At 45.1% G+C, this 26,222-nt stretch overlaps 2 protein-coding genes across 2 annotated transcripts; one reads left to right on the top strand and one right to left on the bottom strand.

Annotated features, from left to right (window-relative positions):
* Positions 1 to 1,866: 1,866 nt before the first annotated feature.
* On the bottom strand, positions 1,867 to 25,807 carry LOC306939562 (uncharacterized protein). The gene is made up of 4 exons (XM_079524154.1): positions 25,669 to 25,807; positions 18,887 to 19,007; positions 4,194 to 4,454; positions 1,867 to 3,523 (listed from the first exon to the last, which is right to left on the bottom strand). Exons 2-4 carry the CDS (start codon positions 19,005 to 19,007, stop codon positions 2,097 to 2,099), a joined length of 1,809 nt encoding a protein of 602 aa, XP_079380280.1. The 5' UTR covers positions 25,669 to 25,807; the 3' UTR covers positions 1,867 to 2,096.
* LOC306940207 (uncharacterized protein) lies at positions 9,001 to 12,361 on the top strand (the record flags this gene model as incomplete). Its single annotated transcript, XM_079525229.1, has 2 exons — positions 9,001 to 11,707; positions 12,250 to 12,361. One exon carries the CDS (start codon positions 9,001 to 9,003, stop codon positions 11,608 to 11,610), a length of 2,610 nt encoding a protein of 869 aa, XP_079381355.1. The 3' UTR covers positions 11,611 to 11,707; positions 12,250 to 12,361.
* Positions 25,808 to 26,222: the final 415 nt, after the last annotated feature.

The following is a 26,222-nucleotide window of genomic DNA, read 5'->3' as shown; positions in this document are numbered from 1 at the left end:
TGACCCCGAGTGATCGAGTGGGAGTGAGCGAGTGGGAGTGAGCGAGTGGCCGAGATTGGGAGTGAGCGAGTGGCCGAGATTTTGGGTATTGGAATTTGGCTTATATGATGCCTGGAAGCTCTGACCTTTGACCTTTACCCTATATGATGCCTGGAAGCTCTGACCTTTCACCTTTACCCTATATATGACCGCATGGCTTTGACCTTTCACCTTCACTCTGCCGCAATACGACAACACTAACAAGAGACCAGGGTTGTTTTTGTTGACTAAGACTAAAATACTAAAATACTAAAATACCAAAAGACTAAAATACTAAAAGACTAAAATACTAACATACTATGGTTTTTGATATTTAGTCGTCTGAGACATACATGGTCCAACTGCCTGCCCGGGGGCCACATGCGGCCCCCACCTTTACTTACTGTGGCCCTCAGGTTAACACAATCAGTGCCGTGATTCCTTTCAAAATATAAGCTCGGGTGCCGGGAAGACATGGCCGCTTTTACTCTGTAAAGCCCTGCTGGCTTCCATTGACAATGAATGGTAGACTGTATCTTTGTATCTTCATGTCGCTGTGCTTCCATTGACAATGAATGGTAGACTGTATCTTTGTATCTTCATGTCGCTGTGCTTCTATTGACAATGAATGGTAGACTGTATCTTTGCATCTTCATGTCGCTGTGCTTCCATTGACAATGAATGGTAGACTGTATCTTTGCATCTTCATGTCGCTGTGCTTCCATTGACAATGAATGGTAGACTATCTTTGTATCTTCATGTCGCTGTGCTTCCATTGACAATGAATGGTAGACTGTATCTTTGCATCATTCTGCCCGTGTGAACGCACCATTATAGTCTACATCTGCATTAGTTAATTTACAAAAAGTCGACACAATTAGAGAATGTAGAATAATTGTTATTTTGATCAACGTTTGCCTGTTTTCTCTCCTAATGGTACCAACATCATGTTATCTCCTAATGGTACCAACATCATGTTATCTCTCCTAATGGTACCAACATCATGTTATCTCTCCTAATGGTACCAACATCATGTTATATCTCCTAATGGTACCAACATCATGTTATCTCTCCTAATGGTACCAACATCATGTTATCTCTCCTAATGGTACCAACATCATGTTATCTCTCCTAATGGTACCAACATCATGTTATCTCTCCTAATGGTACCAACATCATGTTATCTCTCCTAATGGTACCAACACCATGTTATCTCTCCTAATGGTACCAACATCATGTTCTCTCCTAATGGTACCAACATCATGTTATCTCTCCTAATGGTACCAACACCATGTTATCTCTCCTAATGGTACCAACATCATGTTATCTCTCCTAATGGTACCAACACCATGCTCTCTCCTAATGGTACCAACACCATGTTCTCTCTCCTAATGGTACCAACACCATGTTATCTCTCCTACTGGTACCAACATCATGTTATCTCTCCTACTGGTACCAACATCATGTTATCTCTCCTAATGGTACCAACATCATGTTATCTCTCCTAATGGTACCAACACCATGTTATCTCTCCTAATGGTACCAACACCATGTTCCAACGACAACAACAATATTCTTTAGTTTTGGGTCTGAGAGGCTAAATGTCATCAAATGGTGGTCCGTGCCTCAGATGGGTCTGATTATTGTCTATGTGACATATTTACTAATAAATTATATGATTATAATGTGCCATATTATTATATGATTATAATGTGCCATATTATTATATGATTATAATGTGCCATATTATGAGGAAGCCTGATTGTTCAACATTGAAAACCGATCATACCGCTTTGCTTTGGCCCGGTGGATGATTTAAAATAACTCACTCATTGACTCGTATACCAAAACCTGTTTTTAATTCAAAAAAGAAGAAAAAGAGGTTAAATATTGACATGTGATTAATTAATTACAAAGCCTATACTTAATCAGATTTTTTTTTTTTTGTAATCCAGTCCAGCCCTACAAAACACATTCATTTTCATTCATGTATGAATTCATATTCGGTTAATTTTCATTCAAGTAATTTTCAATTTCGACCCAAGATCACAACAACCGTTCAACGTTGGACCCCAGGATCACGAATCCTCCTCGTGTGTGTTTTCGCCGCCCACATGAATCGTCATGTGTGTCTTCAGTAGTCCACTCCTGGTGAAGCTTTTGCTACACACCGTGCAAGCAAAGGGCTTTTCCCCTGTATGAGTCATCATGTGCGTTTTCAGAGATCCAGACTGCCTAAAGGTTTTGCTACACACTGTACAAGCAAAGGGCCTTTCGTCCATGTGAGTCCTCAAGTGTTTCTTCAGTATCCCACTGGTGGTGAAGCTTTTGCTACATACCGTGCAAGCGAAGGGCCTTTCACCTGTATGGATCATCACGTGTGCTTTCAGAGTTTCACTTCGGTTAAAACTTTGACTACAGAATGTACATGCAAAGGGCTTCTCTCCTGTATGTATCCTCATGTGTGCTTTCAGAGTCTTATCTCGGTTGAAGCTTTGACTACATACCATGCAAGCAAAGGGCTTTTCACCTGTATGAATCATCATGTGTGTTTTCAGATGTCCAGATTGTCTAAAGCTTTTGCTGCAAACTGTACACGCAAAGGGCTTTTCGCCCATATGAATCCTCATGTGTCTTTTCATAATTCCACTGGTGGTGAAGCTCTCATTACATACCGTGCAACAAAAGGGTCTTTCACCCGTGTGACTCATCATGTGTGCTTTCAGAGTTCCAGCTCGGTTAAAGCTTTGACTACAAAATGTACAAGCAAAGGGTCTTTCCCCTGTATGAATCATCATGTGTTTCTTCAATATTCCGGCAGCGTTAAATCTTTGGCTACACACTGTGCAAGCAAAGGGCTTTTCACCCGTATGAATGATCATGTGGTTTTTCAGATGTCCAGATTGTCTAAAGCTCTTGTTACAAACCGTACAAGCGTAGGGCTTCTCTCCCATGTGAATCAGCATATGCTGCTTCAGTATCGGACTGGTGGTGAACGTTTTGCTGCAAACCGTGCAAGCAAAGGCCTTTTCGTCTGTGTGAATGGTCATGTGCGTGTTCAGAGGTCCGGTCTTCGTAAAGCTTTTGTTACAAACCGTACAGCAAAAGCCTTTCTTTCGTTTCAGAGTCCTCGCGGACGCCGGCTTTCGCTTCGGCGACTTCGAAGACGACCTTTGTGCCCCCGCACGTTGCGACTCCAGCGTGTTCGGAACAACGGCCTCCTCCCATTCGTCGCTGTCTTCAGTGTCGGATTCAGAGCCGCGTGAAGAAGCCCAGTCGTCCGTGTCGTCAGTCGTGTCGTCAGAGAGGGGCTGCTCATCACCGGCTGGCTGTGATCCCCGTACCCAATAATCTATATACGCTTGCGTCTTCATGTGTTCGGTGGAGGTTCCGGCTACAGGCTCTGTCTCTCTCTTTTCATCTTCACTTTTCACCGCTAGTAATGTCGACGACGACGACCCTGCAGCCTCCTCTGGCCTTTGAAGTAGCTCCTCCTCCTGTTCATCTTTAAAGAAATTGTGACATTAAAAAAAAGGTTTTTGTAATTTGTTTTTAAAAAAAATTAGGTTTTCTAAGCTCAATTGCACCCAAAAAAAACCCAGAACTTTTAACCGTTTCCGTCCCTAGGACGTGTCTACAGGTCCTAGGTATCCCAATCGACGTATACAAAGGACGTGTGTAGACGTCCTAGCGCATCCTCAATGATGCCGGGCGAGAGAAGAATATTCTGAATTTTTTCCTTTTTTTATTTTTCAGTTTGCCTCTCAGCTACCGTATGCTACACTCTGGGCTCATGTTAGCTTACCGTTGACTTAGCTGTTAGCGCTGCAGAAAGAATGCCTCGTCTCTTTTAATCCAGGGCACTCTCCGTGGTTTTGAGCTGACGGATCTACATTCAGTAGATGTTCTGTGCTCTGCGTTTTTCTGGCTCAAACAAGTGCTCTGATTTTCCTGCTGTTTGTGATGTCACAGCCAGCAAATCCCATATATGTAAATGGGATTTGCCAGCAGATGTCACTGTTTTGCCTGTTTTCATTGCAGCTCAAAAGGCTTCCAAACCCCAGAGAAAACCCCCAGACCACAGAAAATCCACTGAATGTTCAAAGTTCAGGTTTTGGTGTAATTGTCATAAAACCTAAAAGAAATACAAAATAAATAAATGAATGTCATGAAACCTTTAATCTGTGGAGGTGGTGGTTCCTCCTGGACCAGCATGGAGCTCATCTCCTGCTGTTCCTCTTTAATCTGTGGAGGTGGTGGTTCCTCCTGGACCAGCATGGAGCTCATCTCCTGCTGTTCTTCTTTAATCTGTGGAGGTTCTAGAACGGGACTCATCTTCTGCTGTTCCTCTTTAATCTGTGGAGGTTCTAGAACGGGGCTTCTCTCCTGCTGTTCAGGGGGAACCTTGTCTTGACGCGCCGGTGGCAGCGAGAGATCTAGGAGGAGAGAAGAGGGTGACGTCAAACAGGTCGTAATGAGAGATCTAGGAGGAGAGAAGAGGGTGACGTCAAACAGGTCGTAAGGAGAGATCTAGGACGGGAGAAGAGGGTGACGTCAAACAGGTCGTAATGAGAGATCTAGGAGGAGAGAAGAGGGTGACGTCAAACAGGTCGTAATGAGAGATCTAGGACGGGAGAAGAGGGTGACGTCAAACAGGTCGTAAGGAGAGATCTAGGAGGAGAGAAGAGGGTGACGTCAAACAGGTGGTAGTGAGAGATCTAGGAGGAGAGAAGAGGGTGACGTCAAACAGGTCGTAATGAGAGATCTAGGAGGAGAGAAGAGGGTGACGTCAAACAGGTCGTAATGAGAGATCTAGGAGGAGAGAAGAGGGTGACGTCAAACAGGTGGTAGTGAGAGATCTAGGAGGAGAGAAGAGGGTGACGTCAAACAGGTGGTAGTAACACACAATGTAATTTAACTAAACAACATGACAGCTGTAAACTAACACACAATGTAATTTAACTAAACAACATGACAGCTGTAAACTAACACACAATGTCATTTAACTAAACAACATGACAGCTGTAAACTAACACACAATGTAATTTAACTAAACAACATGACAGCTGTAAACTAACACACAATGTCATTTAACTAAACAACATGACAGCTGTAAACTAACACACAATGTAATTTAACTAAACAACATGACAGCTGTAAACTAACACACAATGTAATTTAACTAAACAACATGACAGCTGTAAACTAACACACAATGTAATTTACCTAAACAACATGACAGCTGTAAACTAACACAAAATGTAATTTAACTAAACAACATGACAGCTGTAAACTAACACACAATGTCATTTACAGCTAAACGTTGCTCTCAACAATGTTGTTCAAAACATTTGAAGTGAGAAACAGACGATGCAATAACCAGAAATGTATTCTATTCTATTTGGTTCCTTCCTTGGTTTCCGAGGCGATCGTGGTTCGCTGGGCCTTCGCGACACGTATGGAATACGTTATGGAGATACCTTGTTTAGTTGTTACCTTTGGCCTTTCCTTTTTCAGCGATCTCCTAACCAACTCTAAATCTAGGGCGCTCTCCATGGTTTTGATCGAAACTACAATGTCCTGTCTTCATTTCTGACTTCAGGAAGCATAAAAAGCAAAGTTCTTTGTTTACCCAGGGTAAGTGGACTAAGCTCGAGATGCTTGTTTACAGCCACGCCCTGCTCATAGAACATTTCATGGTTGGGGGGTTCAATGCCTTGCTCAAGGGCACTTCAGTTTGGAATAGGGCATCTCGTTTGGAATATTAACGCTTCTAGAGAGACTTTAGCCGTGACAGTGGAATATAAACGCTTCTAGAGAGACTGTAGATGGAATATAAACGCTTCTAGAGAGACTGTAGATGGAATATAAACGCTTCTAGAGAGACTGTAGATGGAATATAAACACTTCTAGAGAGACTGTAGATGGAATATAAACGCTTCTAGAGAGACTGTAGATGGAATATAAACGCTTCTAGAGAGACTGTAGATGGAATATAAACGCTTCTAGAGAGACTGTAGATGGAATATAAACGCTTCTAGAGAGACTGTAGATGGAATATAAACGCTTCTAGAGAGACTGTAGATGGAATATAAACGCTTCTAGAGAGACTGTAGATGGAATATAAACGCTTCTAGAGAGACTTTAGATGGAATATAAACGCTTCTAGAGAGACTGTAGATGGAATATAAACGCTTCTAGAGAGACTGTAGATGGAATATAAACGCTTCTAGAGAGACTGTAGATGGAATATAAACGCTTCTAGAGAGACTTTAGATGGAATATAAACGCTTCTAGAGAGACTGTAGATGGAATATAAACGCTTCTAGAGAGACTTTAGATGGAATATAAACGCTTCTAGAGAGACTTTAGATGGAATATAAACGCTTCTAGAGAGACTGTAGATGGAATATAAACACTTCTAGAGAGACTTCAGATGGAATATAAACGCTTCTAGAGAGACTTTAGACGTGACAGAATATAAACTAGAGCCCGACCGATCTGTCGGTCGCACCTATGTATCGGTCATTTTGGGCGCCGATGCCCGACATCGGAAATCAGTGTTTATTTAATTCGATGTCCCGATGTCTATACAGGAGGGGGAAAAGTATTTAATGTTTACTATAGTCCATCCTGCAAATATCACTCTCTCGGTTCTGCACCGCTTACTGGAGAAGTGTATCACTCTGTCGGGTGCGCAGCGCAACTGCAAAAATCAGCCGTGGATCCAGGGATGCCTGCAGACAACACGGCCACCATTGAGATGGTCTGTCTGCAGACATTACCAGGTTCAACACGGCCCCATTGAGATGGTCTGTCTGCAGACATTACCAGGTTCAACACGGCCCCATTGAGATGGTCTGTCTGCAGACATTACCAGGTTCAACACGGCCCCATTGAGATGGTCTGTCTGCAGACATTACCAGGTTCAACACGGCCCCATTGAGATGGTCCGTCTGCAGACATTACCAGGTTCAACACGGCCCCATTGAGATGGTCCGTCTGCAGACATTACCAGGTTCAACACGGCCCCATTGAGATGGTCCGTCTGCAGACATTACCAGGTTCAACACGGCCCCATTGAGATGGTCCGTCTGCAGACATTACCAGGTTCAACACGGCCCCATTGAGATGGTCTGTCTGCAGACATTACCAGGTTCAACACGGCCCCATTGAGATGGTCTGTCTGCAGACATTACCAGGTTCAACACGGCCCCATTGAGATGGTCTGTCTGCAGACATTACCAGGTTCTACACGGCCCGATTGAGATGGTCTGTCTGCAGACATTACCAGGTTCAACACGGCCCCATTGAGATGGTCTGTCTGCAGACATTACCAGGTTCAACACGGCCCCATTGAGATGGTCTGTCTGCAGACATTACCAGGTTCAACACGGCCCCATTGAGATGGTCTGTCTGCAGACATTACCAGGTTCAACACGGCCCCATTGAGATGGTCTGTCTGCAGACATTACCAGGTTCAACACGGCCCCATTGAGATGGTCTGTCTGCAGACATTACCAGGTTCAACACGGCCCCATTGAGATGGTCTGTCTGCAGACATTACCAGGTTCAACACGGCCCCATTGAGATGGTCTGTCTGCAGACATTACCAGGTTCAACACGGCCCCATTGAGATGGTCTGTCTGCAGACATTACCAGGTTCAACACGGCCGCCATTGAGATGGTCTGTCTGCAGACATTACCAGGTTCAACACGGCCCCATTGAGATGGTCTGTCTGCAGACATTACCAGGTTCAACACGGCCCCATTGAGATGGTCTGTCTGCAGACATTACCAGGTTCAACACGGCCCCATTGAGATGGTCTGTCTGCAGACATTACCAGGTTCAACACGGCCCCATTGAGATGGTCTGTCTGCAGACATTACCAGGTTCAACGGCGCCACCCCCCTCACTCCACCCCCTGTTTGAAATGGACAAAATCTGGTCAGCATGACATCTCACACCTCAGAAACTACATCTCCCAGAATGCAGCAGCAAGATGGCTGCTCGTTACCTGATTAGGAGCACCTTAAAAGGAATGGAGCGTCAGTCATTCAAACAAACACCAGATGCAAACAGCAAAGACAACTCTTGGGTTCTACCTCCAAAGACGCCAATGGTCGGTGATATTGTTTTATTTATACTTATGTATGCACTGCAGTACTGTTTGATGTGGTTAAAATCTGGCTAATTGTGTTTAGTAGCTTCAACTGCTTCAGTCTGAAGTGGGGAAGGACACATTAACTTGCTTGAGAGTTGGATTTCATTTATGTTTAGTATCTCTTTACAAAATAAGTTAGAAATGTTAAAATGATTTAAGAATTTAAAAGACTACTAAAATATGGACAATTCATGTTAAAGGTTTAAAATGCCTTGTTCAATTAGAGCTTAAAGTTCAGCTATTTTCTTTAACTACTTATTCAATTTAAAATGCTAGATGCTTACTTAACTTGAATCCTTATTCCTTTATCCAAGCTTAAAGGGTAAAGTAATTTGAAATGTTTAATTTGTTTAAAATGTTGACTAAGGTGTTCATTGTTTAAACACTGTTTAAAATACATGTAATGTTTAAAATCAGTGGTTAAAAAGAGAACCTGGTTTGAAAGGATTATCATTTGTTGTTTGGCAATGTTGTTAATCTTTGTTTCCTTGTGTTCGAAGGTTTTCAACCTAACTGAAATGACCAGCCAATCACCAATGAAGCCAACACTGAGTGTAAAAGTTGGAAAATAAAAAACCATTGGATTGAGTTGGAAATTGGAGTTGCGTCCTTGTATGTCCTTTGGAGTGGAACTGAGTTGAACTTGACAGTTGTAAACCAAATGCGAGCAGCCTGGATGAAGATAAACGGCTTCAGTCCAAATCAAAGCTGTTGATGCAGAGGACAACTTAACAGTAGAAAACCACCTACGAGCAGCCTGGAAGAAGATAAACGGCTTCTGACCAGATACAAGCTGTTGATGTGGAGGGAAGTCAAAATGGCAGAAGATGGCCTGGAGAAGTCGGTCAAGAAGCTCAAGATGGAGTGGACCATGGCAAAAAGCAGCTTCGCCAGGCAGGCCAATTACATTTCGTGGGGAGCAAACAACATGCTTCAAATGGAGTTAAAGGTGGAGTTTACTGAACTTTTAGACGGGTTCAAAAAGATGGTCAAAGCCAATAACGACTACAGGATTGGTCTGGAGGCTGACATTAAAGATGGTGCAGAAGCAGTCCTTGATGAACGGCAAGTGGCTGAAATTGAAAAGTCTGCAAAAGAAGCTGAGACGAAGCTGGCAGAGATTAGAGCCATTGTTCAGATCAACCTATGGTCCAGGTATGGCAAGAGTGATCTTGAAAGGGCGATCCTTGGAGCTGAAATGGCCAATGATGCAGCAAATGATGTACCAGTAGAAAATGTATATTTAAAAGAAGAGTACCTCATTCTCTTAGATGAGTGGCTAAAAGGGGCCATCTCAGAAATGTCCAAATGGGAGACCTGGATCCCTGGGGAATCCAGGGATGAATTGGATGGAAGAATCAAGAGACTAAGAGCGTCCAACAACCAGCTTCTATTCAAGAAAGCTCAACTTGTCACTGCAAGGAGGATCGCCGAGCAAGGCACAGGACCAACAGCACCACCCCAACCGACAGCACCAGTGGTGAGAATCAAACCAACCACTCTACCTATCTTCAATGGAAGCAAGAGAGAATACCACAGATGGAGGAAAGACTGGGAAAGCCTGCAAAAGCAGGGGGAGCCATCCGGATCACCGGAGGTGAAGAAAATTCAACTCTTGGAAAGCGTGGATGGCAAGATCTCAAAAGACCTCAGACTGTCAACATACCCCGCTGCCAATGACATTTTCAGAGTATTGGAGAACAGATATGGCAACAAGTCAACCATCACTATAGAAATACTTGAAGAGCTGGACAAGATGCCACATGTGAAGGGGGACCAGCCAAGGCACGTCATTGACCTCATACAGACGGTGGAGAAGGCCCTAGCGGATCTCACAGAATTGGGAAACTCGGGAGCTATTAACAACCCACTAGTAATTAGATCACTTGAAAGCAAGTTGCCTGACTTTATACTAAGAGACTGGCTGATGTTCATGGTTGAACCCACAAACAATGTCACGTCAGACAATCACTTTGACATGCTCTTGAAGTTCCTGACAAACCAAGAAGAAATCCTAGAGAGACTCGAACAGCTCCGAAACGTGGAGAAGATGGACAAACCAGATCGTTCATATCATTCAGAGAGGAAGTTTGCCTCAACAAGAACCACAAAGAGACCAGACCTTGATGGGGTATGTGGTGTCTGCGGTGAGAGTGGGCACAACAACAAAATATTCTTCTGTAAGATATTTAAAGGACTGAAGTTACCTGAGAAGAAAGATGTGTTGGAAAAGATGGGAGCATGCACAAAGTGTCTAGGATGCCATGATGAAGATGGATACTGCAGAGACACTTTCCTTTGCAGAAACACAGACTGTGAGAGGGGAGGCAGCTGTGCTCCGGACCACCATTATTTCCTTTGTCCTAAAGCAGAAGGCAAAAGAGGTGAAGAGGGAAAATTCAAACTGACAGAGGAACAAGAGGAATTCCTGTCTGAACTTTCCCCAGAAATGGCATATCGCGGCAGAAGGGCTTTCACCAACAAGACGACAGCGACACGCAGCACTTCAGCTAAGTCTAAACTTCTGCAGAAGAATGGGCTCTCTGAACTTCCGGTCATCATGATGTTGATGCAAGTCACTGCAAATGCAGGGCAGAAGATTGGGACCTTAATTGACCTTGCATCAGACACAAATTATATTACCCACAAGGCTGCAAAAAGACTGAATTTAAGAAAAGAGAAGATAACTTTAGTTGTCCATGGAGTTGGTGGAATGACCACGAAGGTGAAAACGCAAAGATATCTCCTCAAAGTCAGAGTCAAGACTCCCAAAGGAACAGTGAGAGCTCATGAAATGGTCTGCTACGGCTTGAATGAAATTGCCAAAGTACACCAAGTAATTGAACCGGAGAAGTTGCAGAAGTTCTTCCCAGAGGTCACACTTGAAGAATTGGAAAGGCCAGAAGAAGTTGAGCTTCTCATTAGCCATCGAGAGGGAAGACTCGCTCCCCAGAGGGTAAAGGTCATTGGAGACCTCGTCTTGTGGGAAAGTCCACTTGGCAAGACGGTGGGTGGAGCACATCCTGACTTGCTTGAAGAGGTGGAGGTGGCAGCGTACAAATCAAATGCACACTTTGCTCGCTCCATGGGGACAACAATCAAAGTGCGAGGCCCCAAAACAATGAAAGTGGGAGGCCCAAACCAATCAAAGTGGGAGGCAACATCACCAAAGCAACCTGCGCCGACTGACAAAGGATGTGATGCATCGCTTCTCTCAAGTTCAAGAAGAGACGGACTCAAGAAAGGAACCAGAGTCAAAGGTGTGAAGACTTGTGACCTCTCTGTGTTTGGAAACCCAGGAGCTCAAGTGGGAGGTGTTGAGTTAAAACTCAGAAATGGACAAAATCTGGTCAGCATGACATCTCACACCTCAGAAACTACATCTCCCAGAATGCAGCAGCAAGATGGCTGCTCGTTACCTGATTAGGAGCACCTTAAAAGGAATGGAGCGTCAGTCATTCAAACAAACACCAGATGCAAACAGCAAAGACAACTCTTGGGTTCTACCTCCAAAGACGCCAATGGTCGGTGATATTGTTTTATTTATACTTATGTATGCACTGCAGTACTGTTTGATGTGGTTAAAATCTGGCTAATTGTGTTTAGTAGCTTCAACTGCTTCAGTCTGAAGTGGGGAAGGACACATTAACTTGCTTGAGAGTTGGATTTCATTTATGTTTAGTATCTCTTTACAAAATAAGTTAGAAATGTTAAAATGATTTAAGAATTTAAAAGACTACTAAAATATGGACAATTCATGTTAAAGGTTTAAAATGCCTTGTTCAATTAGAGCTTAAAGTTCAGCTATTTTCTTTAACTACTTATTCAATTTAAAATGCTAGATGCTTACTTAACTTGAATCCTTATTCCTTTATCCAAGCTTAAAGGGTAAAGTAATTTGAAATGTTTAATTTGTTTAAAATGTTGACTAAGGTGTTCATTGTTTAAACACTGTTTAAAATACATGTAATGTTTAAAATCAGTGGTTAAAAAGAGAACCTGGTTTGAAAGGATTATCATTTGTTGTTTGGCAATGTTGTTAATCTTTGTTTCCTTGTGTTCGAAGGTTTTCAACCTAACTGAAATGACCAGCCAATCACCAATGAAGCCAACACTGAGTGTAAAAGTTGGAAAATAAAAAACCATTGGATTGAGTTGGAAATTGGAGTTGCGTCCTTGTATGTCCTTTGGAGTGGAACTGAGTTGAACTTGACACCCCCCCCCCCCCCCATTCACACATCAGCCTACTTCAACACAGACAATATCACCTCTATTATCGGCGCCAACGGCTTGCACATATGTCATTCGAACGTGAACAGCCTTGGACCTAAACTTGCCGAAATCAAACAAATATTTCAAAACGGTAAGGCACACGTTCTGAGTTTCTCTGAAACTAAACTGGATGAATCTACCAAAGATCCTGAAGTTGAAATAGAGGACTATTCAATCATCAGAAACGACAGAAACAGACATGGTGGTGGTATATGCATGTATATTCACAAAGACACTGAATACATCACTCGTACTGACTTACAGCATGATGAAATAGAAACTGTGTGGGTTGAATACATTTTCAAAAATGCTAAATCAGTATTAGTGGGCACCGTATATAGACCGCCTGACCAACATGGGTTCTATGATATACTTGAGGGGTGCTTAGCTGGGGAGGAATGTGTAGAGAAAATCCTGATTGGCGACTACAATACAGACATGCAACGTGACATGTCAGCTAATTACCCAACCCACGAGAGTGTGTGATTCTACTCAAACTGTCATTTATCTCATTCTGTCCTCGGACAAATCCAGAATCTCCAAGAAAGGCGATAATTTTATGATTTTCTGCACCCGCAAAAAACTAAAACTAAAGTCTGGCTGTCCAAAACAGTCATATCTAGGGACCTCAAAACCTACTCTAGCGAGGCCTTTAACATTGAACTGGAGAGTCTGGATTGGTCCGATGAGCTCAGGAGCTCACTAGTCGAGGAAGCATGGCTTGGCTTCAAAACCACATTTACATTATTATTTATCAGTACTAAACAACATGGCTTCTTTGAGAACCATCAGGGTCAAAACCCGCTCGGAGCCATGGATGAATTCAGACATACGGACTGCAATGAAAGCCAGAGACAAAAAATGCTCTTAACTTCTAAAATGCAAGTCCAAGCTAGCCAAACGCTTCGACAGTGATCTCCAAACCCAACTGGGCATCCTAAAAACACAATGAAACAAGCTAAGAAACAGTGTAACTACCATGACTAAATCAGCTAAAAGTAACTTTATCAATGATAAAGCAGAGGAAAACAAAAACAATCCTCGTGAGCTCTGGAACCTACTAAACAATCAACTAGGCTGCGGTCAGAAACTAAAAACCAGGTTTTCAAACATAAACATCAAACCGAACAACACTCTCATCACTGACAAGCTTGATGTGGCCAACTACTTAAACATCTTCTTTACAAACATAGCAACAACTCTGGTTAACAAACTGCCCTCCCACTCTGGGCTCTTTGGTGTAGAGCACATTAAAACCTTCTACAGAAACCTAGGTGTTTGTAAAGATGATTTTAAACTAGTTATGGTAACAACTGATGAGGTACTTAAGAAATTGAGTGCCCTCCAACCCCACTGGCCATGACATTATTCCCTCCACATTTCTCAGAGACTCAGCCATCTCTATAGCTCCAATCATCACCCACATAGAAAACCTCTCCATCAAACAGGGACAGGTCCCCCAAGATTTCAAACTGGCCAAAGTAACCCATGGCTTAGGGTCGACGACAGAGTACAGCATCTTGCAATGGGTCTGGTCCACAAGATTCGATACACCACCAAGATACCCATGTACCTGTCTAGATACTTCCTTAATGTTAACGAAGTCCACACCCACAACACCAGAGGGAGTGCAACGAACCATGTTCAACCCAGATTCGGCACAAACAAGGGACTAAATTATTTTCGCTTCTATGCCACCAAAATGTGGAACGCCCTACCAACAGTCATTAAGACATGCAAATCCCTTGACTCCTTCAAAACCGCTCTCAAAGGGCACCTACGGACGGCTGCAATTTGAAACTGGACCCTGTAAAATCGGAATCCCTCAAACACGGACGCAAGGACAACACAAGAGACGGTCGCGGCCACACAGCCAACTCAAGGTATGGCCACTGAGCCGACTTGGGGACCCAACGCAAGGACAACACAAGAGACGGTCACGGCCACACAGCCAACTCAAGGTACGGCCACTGAGCCGACTTGGGGACCCAACACAAGGACAACACAAGAGATGGTCACGGCCACACAGCCAACTCAAGGTACGGCCACGGAGCCGACTTGGGGACCCTGGGGAGCTGAACGTGAATTTTTCCCTCACTGTATATGTTTCTTTTCCCTTTTTACCTCCTTTATGATGAATTCCTGTTCTGTCCTTTGTCTATATAGAAGTGTCTATTTGTACGTCTCTAAATGTTTTTGATGAATTGAACATTGTGGACCCTATTGGAAACAAGTGTAATGCTTAATTGGGTCGTCCACTCACAGTTAACAGCCTTTGTATTGAGTTTGTGCTTGAAATGTACTGTAATTCTGCAAACTGTTAATACATTTTTCAATCAATCAATCAATCAAACCTGCACAAGAAAGGGAGTAAATTAGACCCCGGCAACTACCACCCTATTTCTATTCTAGCTCCATCTCGAAAGTGATGGAAAAAATGGTCTATGAACAGGTTGAAAAGTATCTTGCCACAAATAAATTAATGTACGAGTTCCAATCTGGCTTCAGAACATCCCACTCCACTGACACATGCCTTCTCTATTTGAGCGACCACATCAAACATGAGGTGGATGTTGGCAAATACTGCGGCATGGTCATGCTGGACCTCCAAAAGGCTTTTGACACAGTGAACCAGTCCATACTGGTTAACAAGCTAAAAGCAATTGGTTTCGATAGCACATCAGTGAGCTGGATGCAATCCTACCTGGAGGGGAGAGAACAGATGGTGGAGGTGAACGGAACACTTCCCCCCCCCCCCCTCCCAGTGAGCTGTGGCGTTCCACAAGGAAGCATACTAGGGCCTTTACTGTTCCTAATATATGTAAACGACATGACATCAGCTTGTGACTGCAACTTGTTCCTGTTCGCAGATGACTCAGCACTGCTGGTCTCGGACAGGAACAAACTGCAGGTTGAAAAGGCCCTCAGCTCTGAACTCGGTATGCACCCCACCCCTGCCCACTTTGACGGGTGCAGTACTTAGTTTAGACCGTTTTTGGTTTAGACCAGTCATTGGTCCTACAACTACAACCTATCTCAAACCCTCACCCTAAACCTAACCTCCCACGGGGCAGCACACCTAAACCTAACCTCCCACGGGGCAGCACACCTAAACCTAACCTCCCACGGGGCAGCACACCTAAACCTAACCTCCCACGGGGCAGCACACCTAAACCTAACCTCCCACGGGGCAGCACACCTAAACCTAACCTCCCACGGGGCAGCACACCTAAACCTAACCTCCCACGGGGCAGCACACCTAAACCTAACCTTAACCCATGTCTAACCAATGACTAGTCTAAACTAAGTATGCACCCCCACTTTGACAGGCTGGAATGGCTTAGGGTCGATGACAGAGTACAGCATCTTGCAATGGGTCTGGTCTAGGGCTGACCCAAAAAAAATTATTAATCGACGTTCGATCGATAAGCACGGGAGTCGATCTTGAAATAAAAAATCGAATAGTCATCCAAAAAAAAAGCGTCCCCATTTGGTCTGCGAGCCATGCTCGCGCCTCGCAGAGCCTCCTCTGTCCTCACGTGTTAACGAGGAAGTCAACAATTACAGCTACAGTACAGTCATGCCGTCCACGCAGAAAAATAAGTCAAAAGTGACATGATTGCATTTTAAAATATGCAAAGAAGTCCACGACCGCTGTGGTGGAAAAATAATGTGCCACGTTATGCAAAGTTGGCACCTGTAGTAGTGAAGAGGATTCTATCCATCCCTGATTCACCTGTAGTAGCGAAGAGGATTCTATCCATCCTGATTCACCTATAGTAGCGAAGAGGATTCTATCCATCCCTGATTCACCTGTAGTAGTGAAGAGGATTCTATCCATCCCTGATTCACCTGTAGTAGCGAAGAGGATTCTATCCATCCCTGATTCACCTATAGTAGCGAAGAGGATTCTATCCATCCTGATTCACCTATAGTAGCGAAGAGGATTCTATCCATCCCTGATTCACCTGTAGTAGTGAAGAGGATTCTATCCATCCCTGATTCACCTGTAGTAGTGAAGAGGATTCTATCCATCCCTGATTCACCTATAGTAGCGAAGAGGATTCTATCCATCCTGATTCACCTATAGTAGCGAAGAGGATTCTATCCATCCCTGATTCACCTATAGTAGCGAAGAGGATTCTATCCATCCTGATTCACCTATAGTAGTGAAGAGGATTCTATCCATCCCTGATTCACCTGTAGTAGTGAAGAGGGTTCTATCCATCCTGATTCACCTATAGTAGCGAAGAGGATTCTATCCATCCCTGATTCACCTATAGTAGCGAAGAGGATTCTATCCATCCTGATTCACCTATAGTAGTGAAGAGGATTCTATCCATCCCTGATTCACCTGTAGTAGTGAAGAGGGTTCTATCCATCCTGATTCACCTGTAGTAGCGAAGAGGATTCTATCCATCCTGATTCACCTGTAGTAGTGAAGAGGATTCTATCCATCCCTGATTCACCTATAGTAGCGAAGAGGATTCTATCCATCCCTGATTCACCTATAGTAGCGAAGAGGATTCTATCCATCCCTGATTCACCTATAGTAGAGAAGAGGATTCTATCCATCCCTGATTCCCTGCCACTACAACCCTTCGGAGCACATCTTCTCCAAAGCGGGATTTATTGTCTCTTTTCTGCACTAATATAAGTACGGTAACTAACTATAATATTGCACTCTCAGAGACAGAGACGCTTTTTAGGTTGTGCGAACGGTGCGGCTGCACATGGGCCTCGCGGAGTCGCGCCTGCGAGACGGCATTTTTTTATTCTTTGAAATGGAACGGCTTTACGTGTCTCTCTCTCTCTCTCTAAGCAATTCTCTCTCTCTCTCTCTCAAAGCAATTTTCTCTCTCTCTCTCTCTCTCTCTCTTTCTCAAAGCAATTCTCTCTCTCTCTCTCTCAAAGCAATTTTCTCTCTCTCTCTCTCTCTCTCTCTCTCTCTCTCTCTCTCTCTCTCTCTCTCTCTCTCTCTCTCTCTCTCTCTCTCTCTCTCTCTCTCTCTCTCTCTCTCTCTCTCTCTCTCTCTCTCTCTCTCTCTCAAAGCAATTCTCTCTCTCTCTCTCTCAAAGCAATGTTCTCTCTCTCTCTCTCTCTCTCTCTCTCTCTCTCTCTCTCTCTCTTCAAAACCGCTCTCAAAGGGCACCTACGGACGGCTGCAATTCGAAACTGGCCCCCGTAAAATCTGAATCCCTCCCCTGAACCCCCCCCCCTTTTTCCCCTCACTGTATATGTTTCTTTTCCCTTTTGACCTCCTTTATGATGAATTCCTGTTCTGTTCTTTGACTATATACCGGTAGAAGTGTCTATTTGTACGTCTCTAAATGTTTTGATGAATTGCACAAGGTGGACCCTCTTGTAAACAAGTGTAATGCTTTATGGTGTCGTCCACACTCCACTCACAGTTAACAGTCTTTGTATTGAGTTGTGCTTGAAATGTGCTGTAATTATGTAAACTGTCAATAATTCTTGATTTTGTATCGCATCGGAAATGTAGCTGGTTGTACTGCTAGCTAATTAACCCATTTTGGACTGAGGTCGATTAAAAAAAAAGCTTCTAAATCCTACATTTTTTCTGAAAAAAACATGTTTCTATGTCAGTGGTGCTCAACCTTTTTCATGTCAAGGACCTCCAGAATTATCTCTATTGGGCCGCAGACCCCCATCTCAAAATATTATCTATATTGGGCCGCAGACCCCCATCTCAAAATATTATCTCTATTGGGCCGCAGACCCCCATCTCAAAATATTATCTATATTGGGCCGCAGACCCCCATCTCAAAATATTATCTCTATTGGGCCGCAGACCCCCATCTCAAAATATTATCTCTATTGGGCCGCAGACCCCCATCTCAAAATATTATCTCTATTGGGCCGCAGACCCCCATCTCAAAATATTATCTCTATTGGGCCGCAGACCCCCATCTCAAAATATTATCTCTATTGGGCCACGGACCCCCAGCTCAAAATATTATCTCTATTGGGCCGCGGACCCCCATCTCAAAATATTATCTCTATTGGGCCACGGACCCCCATCTCAAAATATTATCTCTATTGGGCCGCGGACCCCCATCTCAAAATATTATCTCTATTGGGCCGCGGACCCCCATCTCAAAATATTATCTCTATTGGGCCGCGGACCCCCATCTCAAAATATTATCTCTATTGGGCCGCGGACCCCCATCTCAAAATATTATCTCTATTGGGCCGCGGACCCCCATCTCAAAATATTATCTCTATTGGGCCACGGACCCCCATCTCAAAATATTATCTCTATTGGGCCGCGGACCCCCATCTCAAAATATTTTTCAACAGCTAAAGTATAACATTAATGCTTTAAAACACCAAAAAACGAAAATAGAATTTTAGTATTTTTAGTATTCGCTCACAGCCTGTCTCAGTGCGTGCGTGCGTGCGTGACTCACAGCCTGCGTCAGTGTCGGTGCAGTGGACAGGAGGAGTCATGCAGGCAGCAGGCCTCCAGGGGGCAGCAGAGCTCAGGTCTTCACTCAGGGCTGCTGAGTGGAAGGAATCACTGGTAGACATCTGATTTATGCACGCACGCACACACACACACACACACACACACACACACACACACACACACACACACACACACACACACACACACACACACACACACACACACACACACACACACACACACACACACACACACACACACACACACACACACACACGCACACACACACACACACACACACACACCAGTGTTGATTTAGTCAGCAAATTAGTTTTTAGTTTTAGTCATGGCCTCTTGAATAGTTTTCATTTAGTTGTAGTCACATTTTAGTCACCTGGAATGTTTTAGTGTTAGTCTAGTTTTAGTCGACTAAAATGTCATAAGATTCTAGTCGACTAAATCTACAGTTTGATTTAGTCGACTAAAGTGTTTTTTGTTGATGCCGTCGTGATGGCTGTTTTTACACTTGCTGAAAATAGCCGATCTACAAGCTCACAATGAAACCACTGGATCTCTTGTCCACTAGTCCACTAGTCCCTTGTCCACTAGTCCCTTCCTAACATTTTAGTCTAGTTTAAATGTAATTTAATGTGTGCTTTTTGTCCTCACCAGAGATTAAAATAGGGTGCATTCTGCATCCCAAAACGCAGTTTATAGTTCAGGGACGCAATAAAACAACCACCTCTGCGTCCACGGGATGCACTACTGAATACTGTACTGGTTTTATTATAGTTTATTTTGCTAGCTTTAGTTATAATAATCATTTCTTCTTCTGTTTTCTACATGAATAATATAACCACATTATAACCATATAAAATTAAATGGGAGTTAAATGCTGCAATTTGTAAAAATGGCAAAATATGACTCCTAACGTGGTTGAAGTGGGACTCAATAAAATGTCCCTGAGACTCATTTCTAAAAGACCATCCCTGCATCCTGGGACTCATTTCTAAAAGACCATCCCTGCATCCTGGGACTCATTTCTAAAAGAGCATCCCTGCATCCTGGGACTCATTTCTAAAAGACCATCCCTGCATCCTGGGACTCATTTCTAAAAGACCATCCCTGCATCCTGGGACTCATTTCTAAAAGACCATCCCTGCATCCTGGGACTCATTTCTAAAAGACCATCCCTGCATCCTGGGACTCATTTCTAAAAGACCATCCCTGCATCCTGGGACTCATTTCTAAAAGACCATCCCTGCATCCTGGGACTCATTTCTAAAAGACCATCCCTGCATCATGGGACTCATTTCTAAAAGACCATCCCTGCATCCTGGGACTCATTTCTAAAAGACCATCCCTGCATCCTGGGACTCATTTCTAAAAGACCATCCCTGCATCATGGGACTCATTTCTAAAAGACCATCCCTGCATCCTGGGACTCATTTCTAAAAGACCATCCCTGCATCCTGGGACTCATTTCTAAAAGACCATCCCTGCATCCTGGGACTCATTTCTAAAAGACCATCCCTGCATCCTGGGACTAATTTCTAAAAGACCATCCCTGCATCCTGGGACTAATTTCTAAAAGACCATCCCTGCATCCTGGGACTCATTTCTAAAAGACCATCCCTGCATCCTGGGACTCATTTCTAAAAGACCATCCCTGCATCCTGGGACTCATTTCTAAAAGACCATCCCTGCATCCTGGGACTCATTTCTAAAAGACCATCCCTGCATCCTGGGACTCATTTCTAAAAGACCATCCCTGCATCATGGGACTCATTTCTAAAAGACCATCCCTGCATCCTGGGACTCATTTCTAAAAGACCATCCCTGCATCCTGGGACTCATTTCTAAAAGACCATCCCTGCATCCTGGGACTCATTTCTAAAAGACCATCCCTGCATCCTGGGACTCATTTCTAAAAGACCATCCCTGCATCCTGGGACTCATTTCTAAAAGACCATCCCTGCATCCTGGGACTCATTTCTAAAAGACCATCCCTGCATCCTGGGACTCATTTCTAAAAGACCATCCCTGCATCCTGGGACTCATTTCTAAAAGACCATCCCTGCATCCTGGGACTCATTTCTAAAAGACCATCCCTGCATCCTGGGACTCATTTCTAAAAGACCATCCCTGCATCATGGGACTCATTTCTAAAAGACCATCCCTGCATCCTGGGACTCATTTCTAAAAGACCATCCCTGCATCATGGGACTCATTTCTAAAAGACCATCCCTGCATCCTGGGACTCATTTCTAAAAGACCATCCCTGCATCCTGGGACTCATTTCTAAAAGACCATCCCTGCATCATGGGACTCATTTCTAAAAGACCATCCCTGCATCCTGGGACTCATTTCTAAAAGACCATCCCTGCATCATGGGACTCATTTCTAAAAGACCATCCCTGCATCCTGGGACTCATTTCTAAAAGACCATCCCTGCATCATGGGACTCATTTCTAAAAGACCATCCCTGCATCCTGGGACTCATTTCTAAAAGACCATCCCTGCATCCTGGGACTCATTTCTAAAAGACCATCCCTGCATCCTGGGACTCATTTCTAAAAGACCATCCCTGCATCCTGGGACTCATTACATTGAAAACCTGTTTACATCACTGCCTCACACGTCTCAAGATTTGCCATTGGCAATGATACTGTACTGTACCGTACCGTACCGTACCGTACCGTACCGTACCGTACCGTACCGTACTTTAGAGATCTTTTGAAGACAGGGAAAGCCTGTGGGTTACAATGAGCCAACGATAGTTAAAAATCACACCCATGTGAAGTGAGCGGTGCTCTTATCATTATACACAATCTCATGAACAACTGATTTCATGTGATTGGTTAAATTGACGTCATATTTGGCAACATTTGACCTAATTTCTCCTTTCATCGTCAATGGTAAATATTGAGACGTGTTTGAGGACTTGAGGGGCTAGGGGAGGGGCTAGGGGAGGGGCTAGTGCCCCTCAATCACACTTGTGTGAAGTGAGGGGCGCTCTCATCATCATACGTCATCATACATCACCTTCCGTGCTCAGCCAATCAGCTGAGCACATTCCGTGCTCGCACGCACGCACGCACGCACAAATCTGTGCATACACTGACACCACGCTAGACAGGAACGCCCAAAAACGTCACATCCAGTTTTAGCCTGGGGTAAGAATTTTCTATGCATCTATGCCGATGCTATCTAACTTGCGGAGGTAGCGTGCCTTGTCCACGGGCAACAGATCTTTCAACGTATGGCATTGCAAATACGTTTGATAATCGCTACTCTGCTCAATATTGTTTTGAAAATGCCGCAAATTGCATTGCAATGAACGAGCCAAAATCACAACTTCCCCCAAAATAGGGCGGAGTCACAGTTTGAGGCGCTGATTACGCGCCGTGGTGTCAGTGTATAGGATGGGCTAGAGCCCCGTGGTGTCAGTGTATAGGATGGGCTAGAGCCGTGGTGTCAGTGTATAGGATGGGCTAGAGCCCCGTGGTGTCAGTGTATAGGATGGGCTAGAGCCCCGTGGTGTCAGTGTATAGGATGGGCTAGAGCCCCGTGGTGTCAGTGTATAGGATGGGCTAGAGCCCCGTGGTGTCAGTGTATAGGATGGGCTAGAGCCCCGTGGTGTCAGTGTATAGGATGGGCTAGAGCCCCGTGGTGTCAGTGTATAGGATGGGCTAGAGCCCCGTGGTGTCAGTGTATAGGATGGGCTAGAGCCCCGTGGTGTCAGTGTATAGGATGGGCTAGAGCCCCGTGGTGTCAGTGTATAGGATGGGCTAGAGCCCCGTGGTGTCAGTGTATAGGATGGGCTAGAGCCCCGTGGTGTCAGTGTATAGGATGGGCTAGAGCCCCGTGGTGTCAGTGTATAGGATGGGCTAGAGCCCCGTGGTGTCAGTGTATAGGATGGGCTAGAGCCCCGTGGTGTCAGTGTATAGGATGGGCTAGAGCCCCGTGGTGTCAGTGTATAGGATGGGCTAGAGCCCCGTGGTGTCAGTGTATAGGATGGGCTAGAGCCCCGTGGTGTCAGTGTATAGGATGGGCTAGAGCCCCGTGGTGTCAGTGTATAGGATGGGCTAGAGCCCCGTGGTGTCAGTGTATAGGATGGGCTAGAGCCCCGTGGTGTCAGTGTATAGGATGGGCTAGAGCCCCGTGGTGTCAGTGTATAGGATGGGCTAGAGCCCCGTGGTGTCAGTGTATAGGATGGGCTAGAGCCCCGTGGTGTCAGTGTATAGGATGGGCTAGAGCCGTGGTGTCAGTGTATAGGATGGGCTAGAGCCCCGTGGTGTCAGTGTATAGGATGGGCTAGAGCCGTGGTGTCAGTGTATAGGATGGGCTAGAGCCCCGTGGTGTCAGTGTATAGGATGGGCTAGAGCCCCGTGGTGTCAGTGTATAGGATGGGCTAGAGCCCCGTGGTGTCAGTGTATAGGATGGGCTAGAGCCCCGTGGTGTCAGTGTATAGGATGGGCTAGAGCCCCGTGGTGTCAGTGTATAGGATGGGCTAGAGCCCCGTGGTGTCAGTGTATAGGATGGGCTAGAGCCCCGTGGTGTCAGTGTATAGGATGGGCTAGAGCCCCGTGGTGTCAGTGTATAGGATGGGCTAGAGCCCCGTGGTGTCAGTGTATAGGATGGGCTAGAGCCCCGTGGTGTCAGTGTATAGGATGGGCTAGAGCCCCGTGGTGTCAGTGTATAGGATGGGCTAGAGCCCCGTGGTGTCAGTGTATAGGATGGGCTAGAGCCCCGTGGTGTCAGTGTATAGGATGGGCTAGAGCCCCGTGGTGTCAGTGTATAGGATGGGCTAGAGCCCCGTGGTGTCAGTGTATAGGATGGGCTAGAGCCCCGTGGTGTCAGTGTATAGGATGGGCTAGAGCCCCGTGGTGTCAGTGTATAGGATGGGCTAGAGCCCCGTGGTGTCAGTGTATAGGATGGGCTAGAGCCCCGTGGTGTCAGTGTATAGGATGGGCTAGAGCCCCGTGGTGTCAGTGTATAGGATGGGCTAGAGCCGTGGTGTCAGTGTATAGGATGGGCTAGAGCCCCGTGGTGTCAGTGTATAGGATGGGCTAGAGCCGTGGTGTCAGTGTATAGGATGGGCTAGAGCCCCGTGGTGTCAGTGTATAGGATGGGCTAGAGCCCCGTGGTGTCAGTGTATAGGATGGGCTAGAGCCCCGTGGTGTCAGTGTATAGGATGGGCTAGAGCCCCGTGGTGTCAGTGTATAGGATGGGCTAGAGCCCCGTGGTGTCAGTGTATAGGATGGGCTAGAGCCGTGGTGTCAGTGTATAGGATGGGCTAGAGCCCCGTGGTGTCAGTGTATAGGATGGGCTAGAGCCGTGGTGTCAGTGTATAGGATGGGCTAGAGCCCCGTGGTGTCAGTGTATAGGATGGGCTAGAGCCCCGTGGTGTCAGTGTATAGGATGGGCTAGAGCCCCGTGGTGTCAGTGTATAGGATGGGCTAGAGCCCCGTGGTGTCAGTGTATAGGATGGGCTAGAGCCGTGGTGTCAGTGTATAGGATGGGCTAGAGCCCCGTGGTGTCAGTGTATAGGATGGGCTAGAGCCCCGTGGTGTCAGTGTATAGGATGGGCTAGAGCCCCGTGGTGTCAGTGTATAGGATGGGCTAGAGCCCCGTGGTGTCAGTGTATAGGATGGGCTAGAGCCCCGTGGTGTCAGTGTATAGGATGGGCTAGAGCCCCGTGGTGTCAGTGTATAGGATGGGCTAGAGCCCCGTGGTGTCAGTGTATAGGATGGGCTAGAGCCCCGTGGTGTCAGTGTATAGGATGGGCTAGAGCCCCGTGGTGTCAGTGTATAGGATGGGCTAGAGCCCCGTGGTGTCAGTGTATAGGATGGGCTAGAGCCCCGTGGTGTCAGTGTATAGGATGGGCTAGAGCCCCGTGGTGTCAGTGTATAGGATGGGTGTATAGGATGGGTGTATAGGATGGGTGTATAGGATGGGCTAGAGCCCCTCAAAAACAAATCATGAAAAAAAAGAAGAGTCAAATTGTGTATATTTTCAGATGGGGTTTTGTCTGTGGACAAAATACATGTTAAATTGATTTAATAGATGAATTGAATTCACAGGACCACAATGGAAACAATTACGCCCCTATAACGTGTTGTGTTATCCTTAAAACCTCTCTCTGTACAACAACATGTATATCATGTTCGTGTATGTATGTGAGAGTCTTAGTGGCCTAGCCCCTGTGGTCACTGCACGGTCACCGGTCCAGCCCGCAGCGCTCTGAACCATGTACAAATACACAATATAAGGTGTTTATCCGTGTGTCCCAAATGTCACCTATCTCTACGGGAGGTTTGTAATTTATCAGTCCATATGTTTCAATGAAGAAGTGTTTTAATTCCGTCTGTGGCCAAAACGCCATCGTTTACCTCATGTTAACAAGGAGCGTAATTCCGGCTGTCGCCAGACGCGCCCCCTCAGGACAGCCCGCGCCAGACTGGGCCACGGACGGGATTTAAAACACTTCTTCATTGAAACAGACAGATCGATAAGTTACACAAACCTCCCGCAAAGATAGGGAACATTTGGGACGGGCGGATAAAACCCTAATATGGTGTTTTTGTCCATCTTTAAGATCTCCGCGGGATGGACTAGTGAGCGTGCAGTGACCACAGGAGGTTCGGACACATGAACAGATGTACAAATAGATTTAAAACAAATTACATCTACGTGTTGGTCTAACTATAGCTAGTTTAGAAGCAATCAGCCAATGAACAATAATAATAATAAATAATAAACACATATTCTTTGACTCACCGCTTATTAGTGCAGATCAATTAACAACAACAATCACCAGGGTAACCAAACGTAAACAATAACAGAGACGAGAGGTTGCAGCGTTAGCATTAGCATTAGCATCAGATTGCTCTGTGCAGGGAGAGGAGAGCAGTCGATCATCAAAGACGATCAGGCTCAACTAGAAGATCATTGATTGATTGATTTAAATATTTATTTTGCAGTTTGCAGAATTACAGTAGATTTAAAGCACAACTCAATACAAAGACTGTTAACTGTGAGTGGACGACACCATAAAGCATTACACTTGTTTACAAGAGGGTCCACCTTGTTCAATTCATCAAAACATTTAGAGACGTACAAATAGACACAAAAAGAAACATATACAGTGAGGGGAAAAGGGGTGGGGGGGGGGATTTGAATAGCAGCCGTCCATAGGTGCCCTTTGAGAGCGATTTTGATGGAGTCAAGGGATTTGTATGTCTTAATGACTGTTGGTAGGGCGTTCCACATTTTGGTGGCATAGGAGCGAAAATAATTTAGTCCATTGTTTGTACCGAATCTGGGTACAAACA

Source organism: Electrona antarctica (genome assembly GCF_951216825.1).
Source record: "Electrona antarctica genome assembly, chromosome: 16".
Taxonomy (NCBI): Eukaryota; Metazoa; Chordata; class Actinopteri; order Myctophiformes; family Myctophidae; genus Electrona; species Electrona antarctica.
Note: the sequence above shows the minus strand (reverse complement) of the source record. Positions and strands in the feature narration are given on the sequence as shown.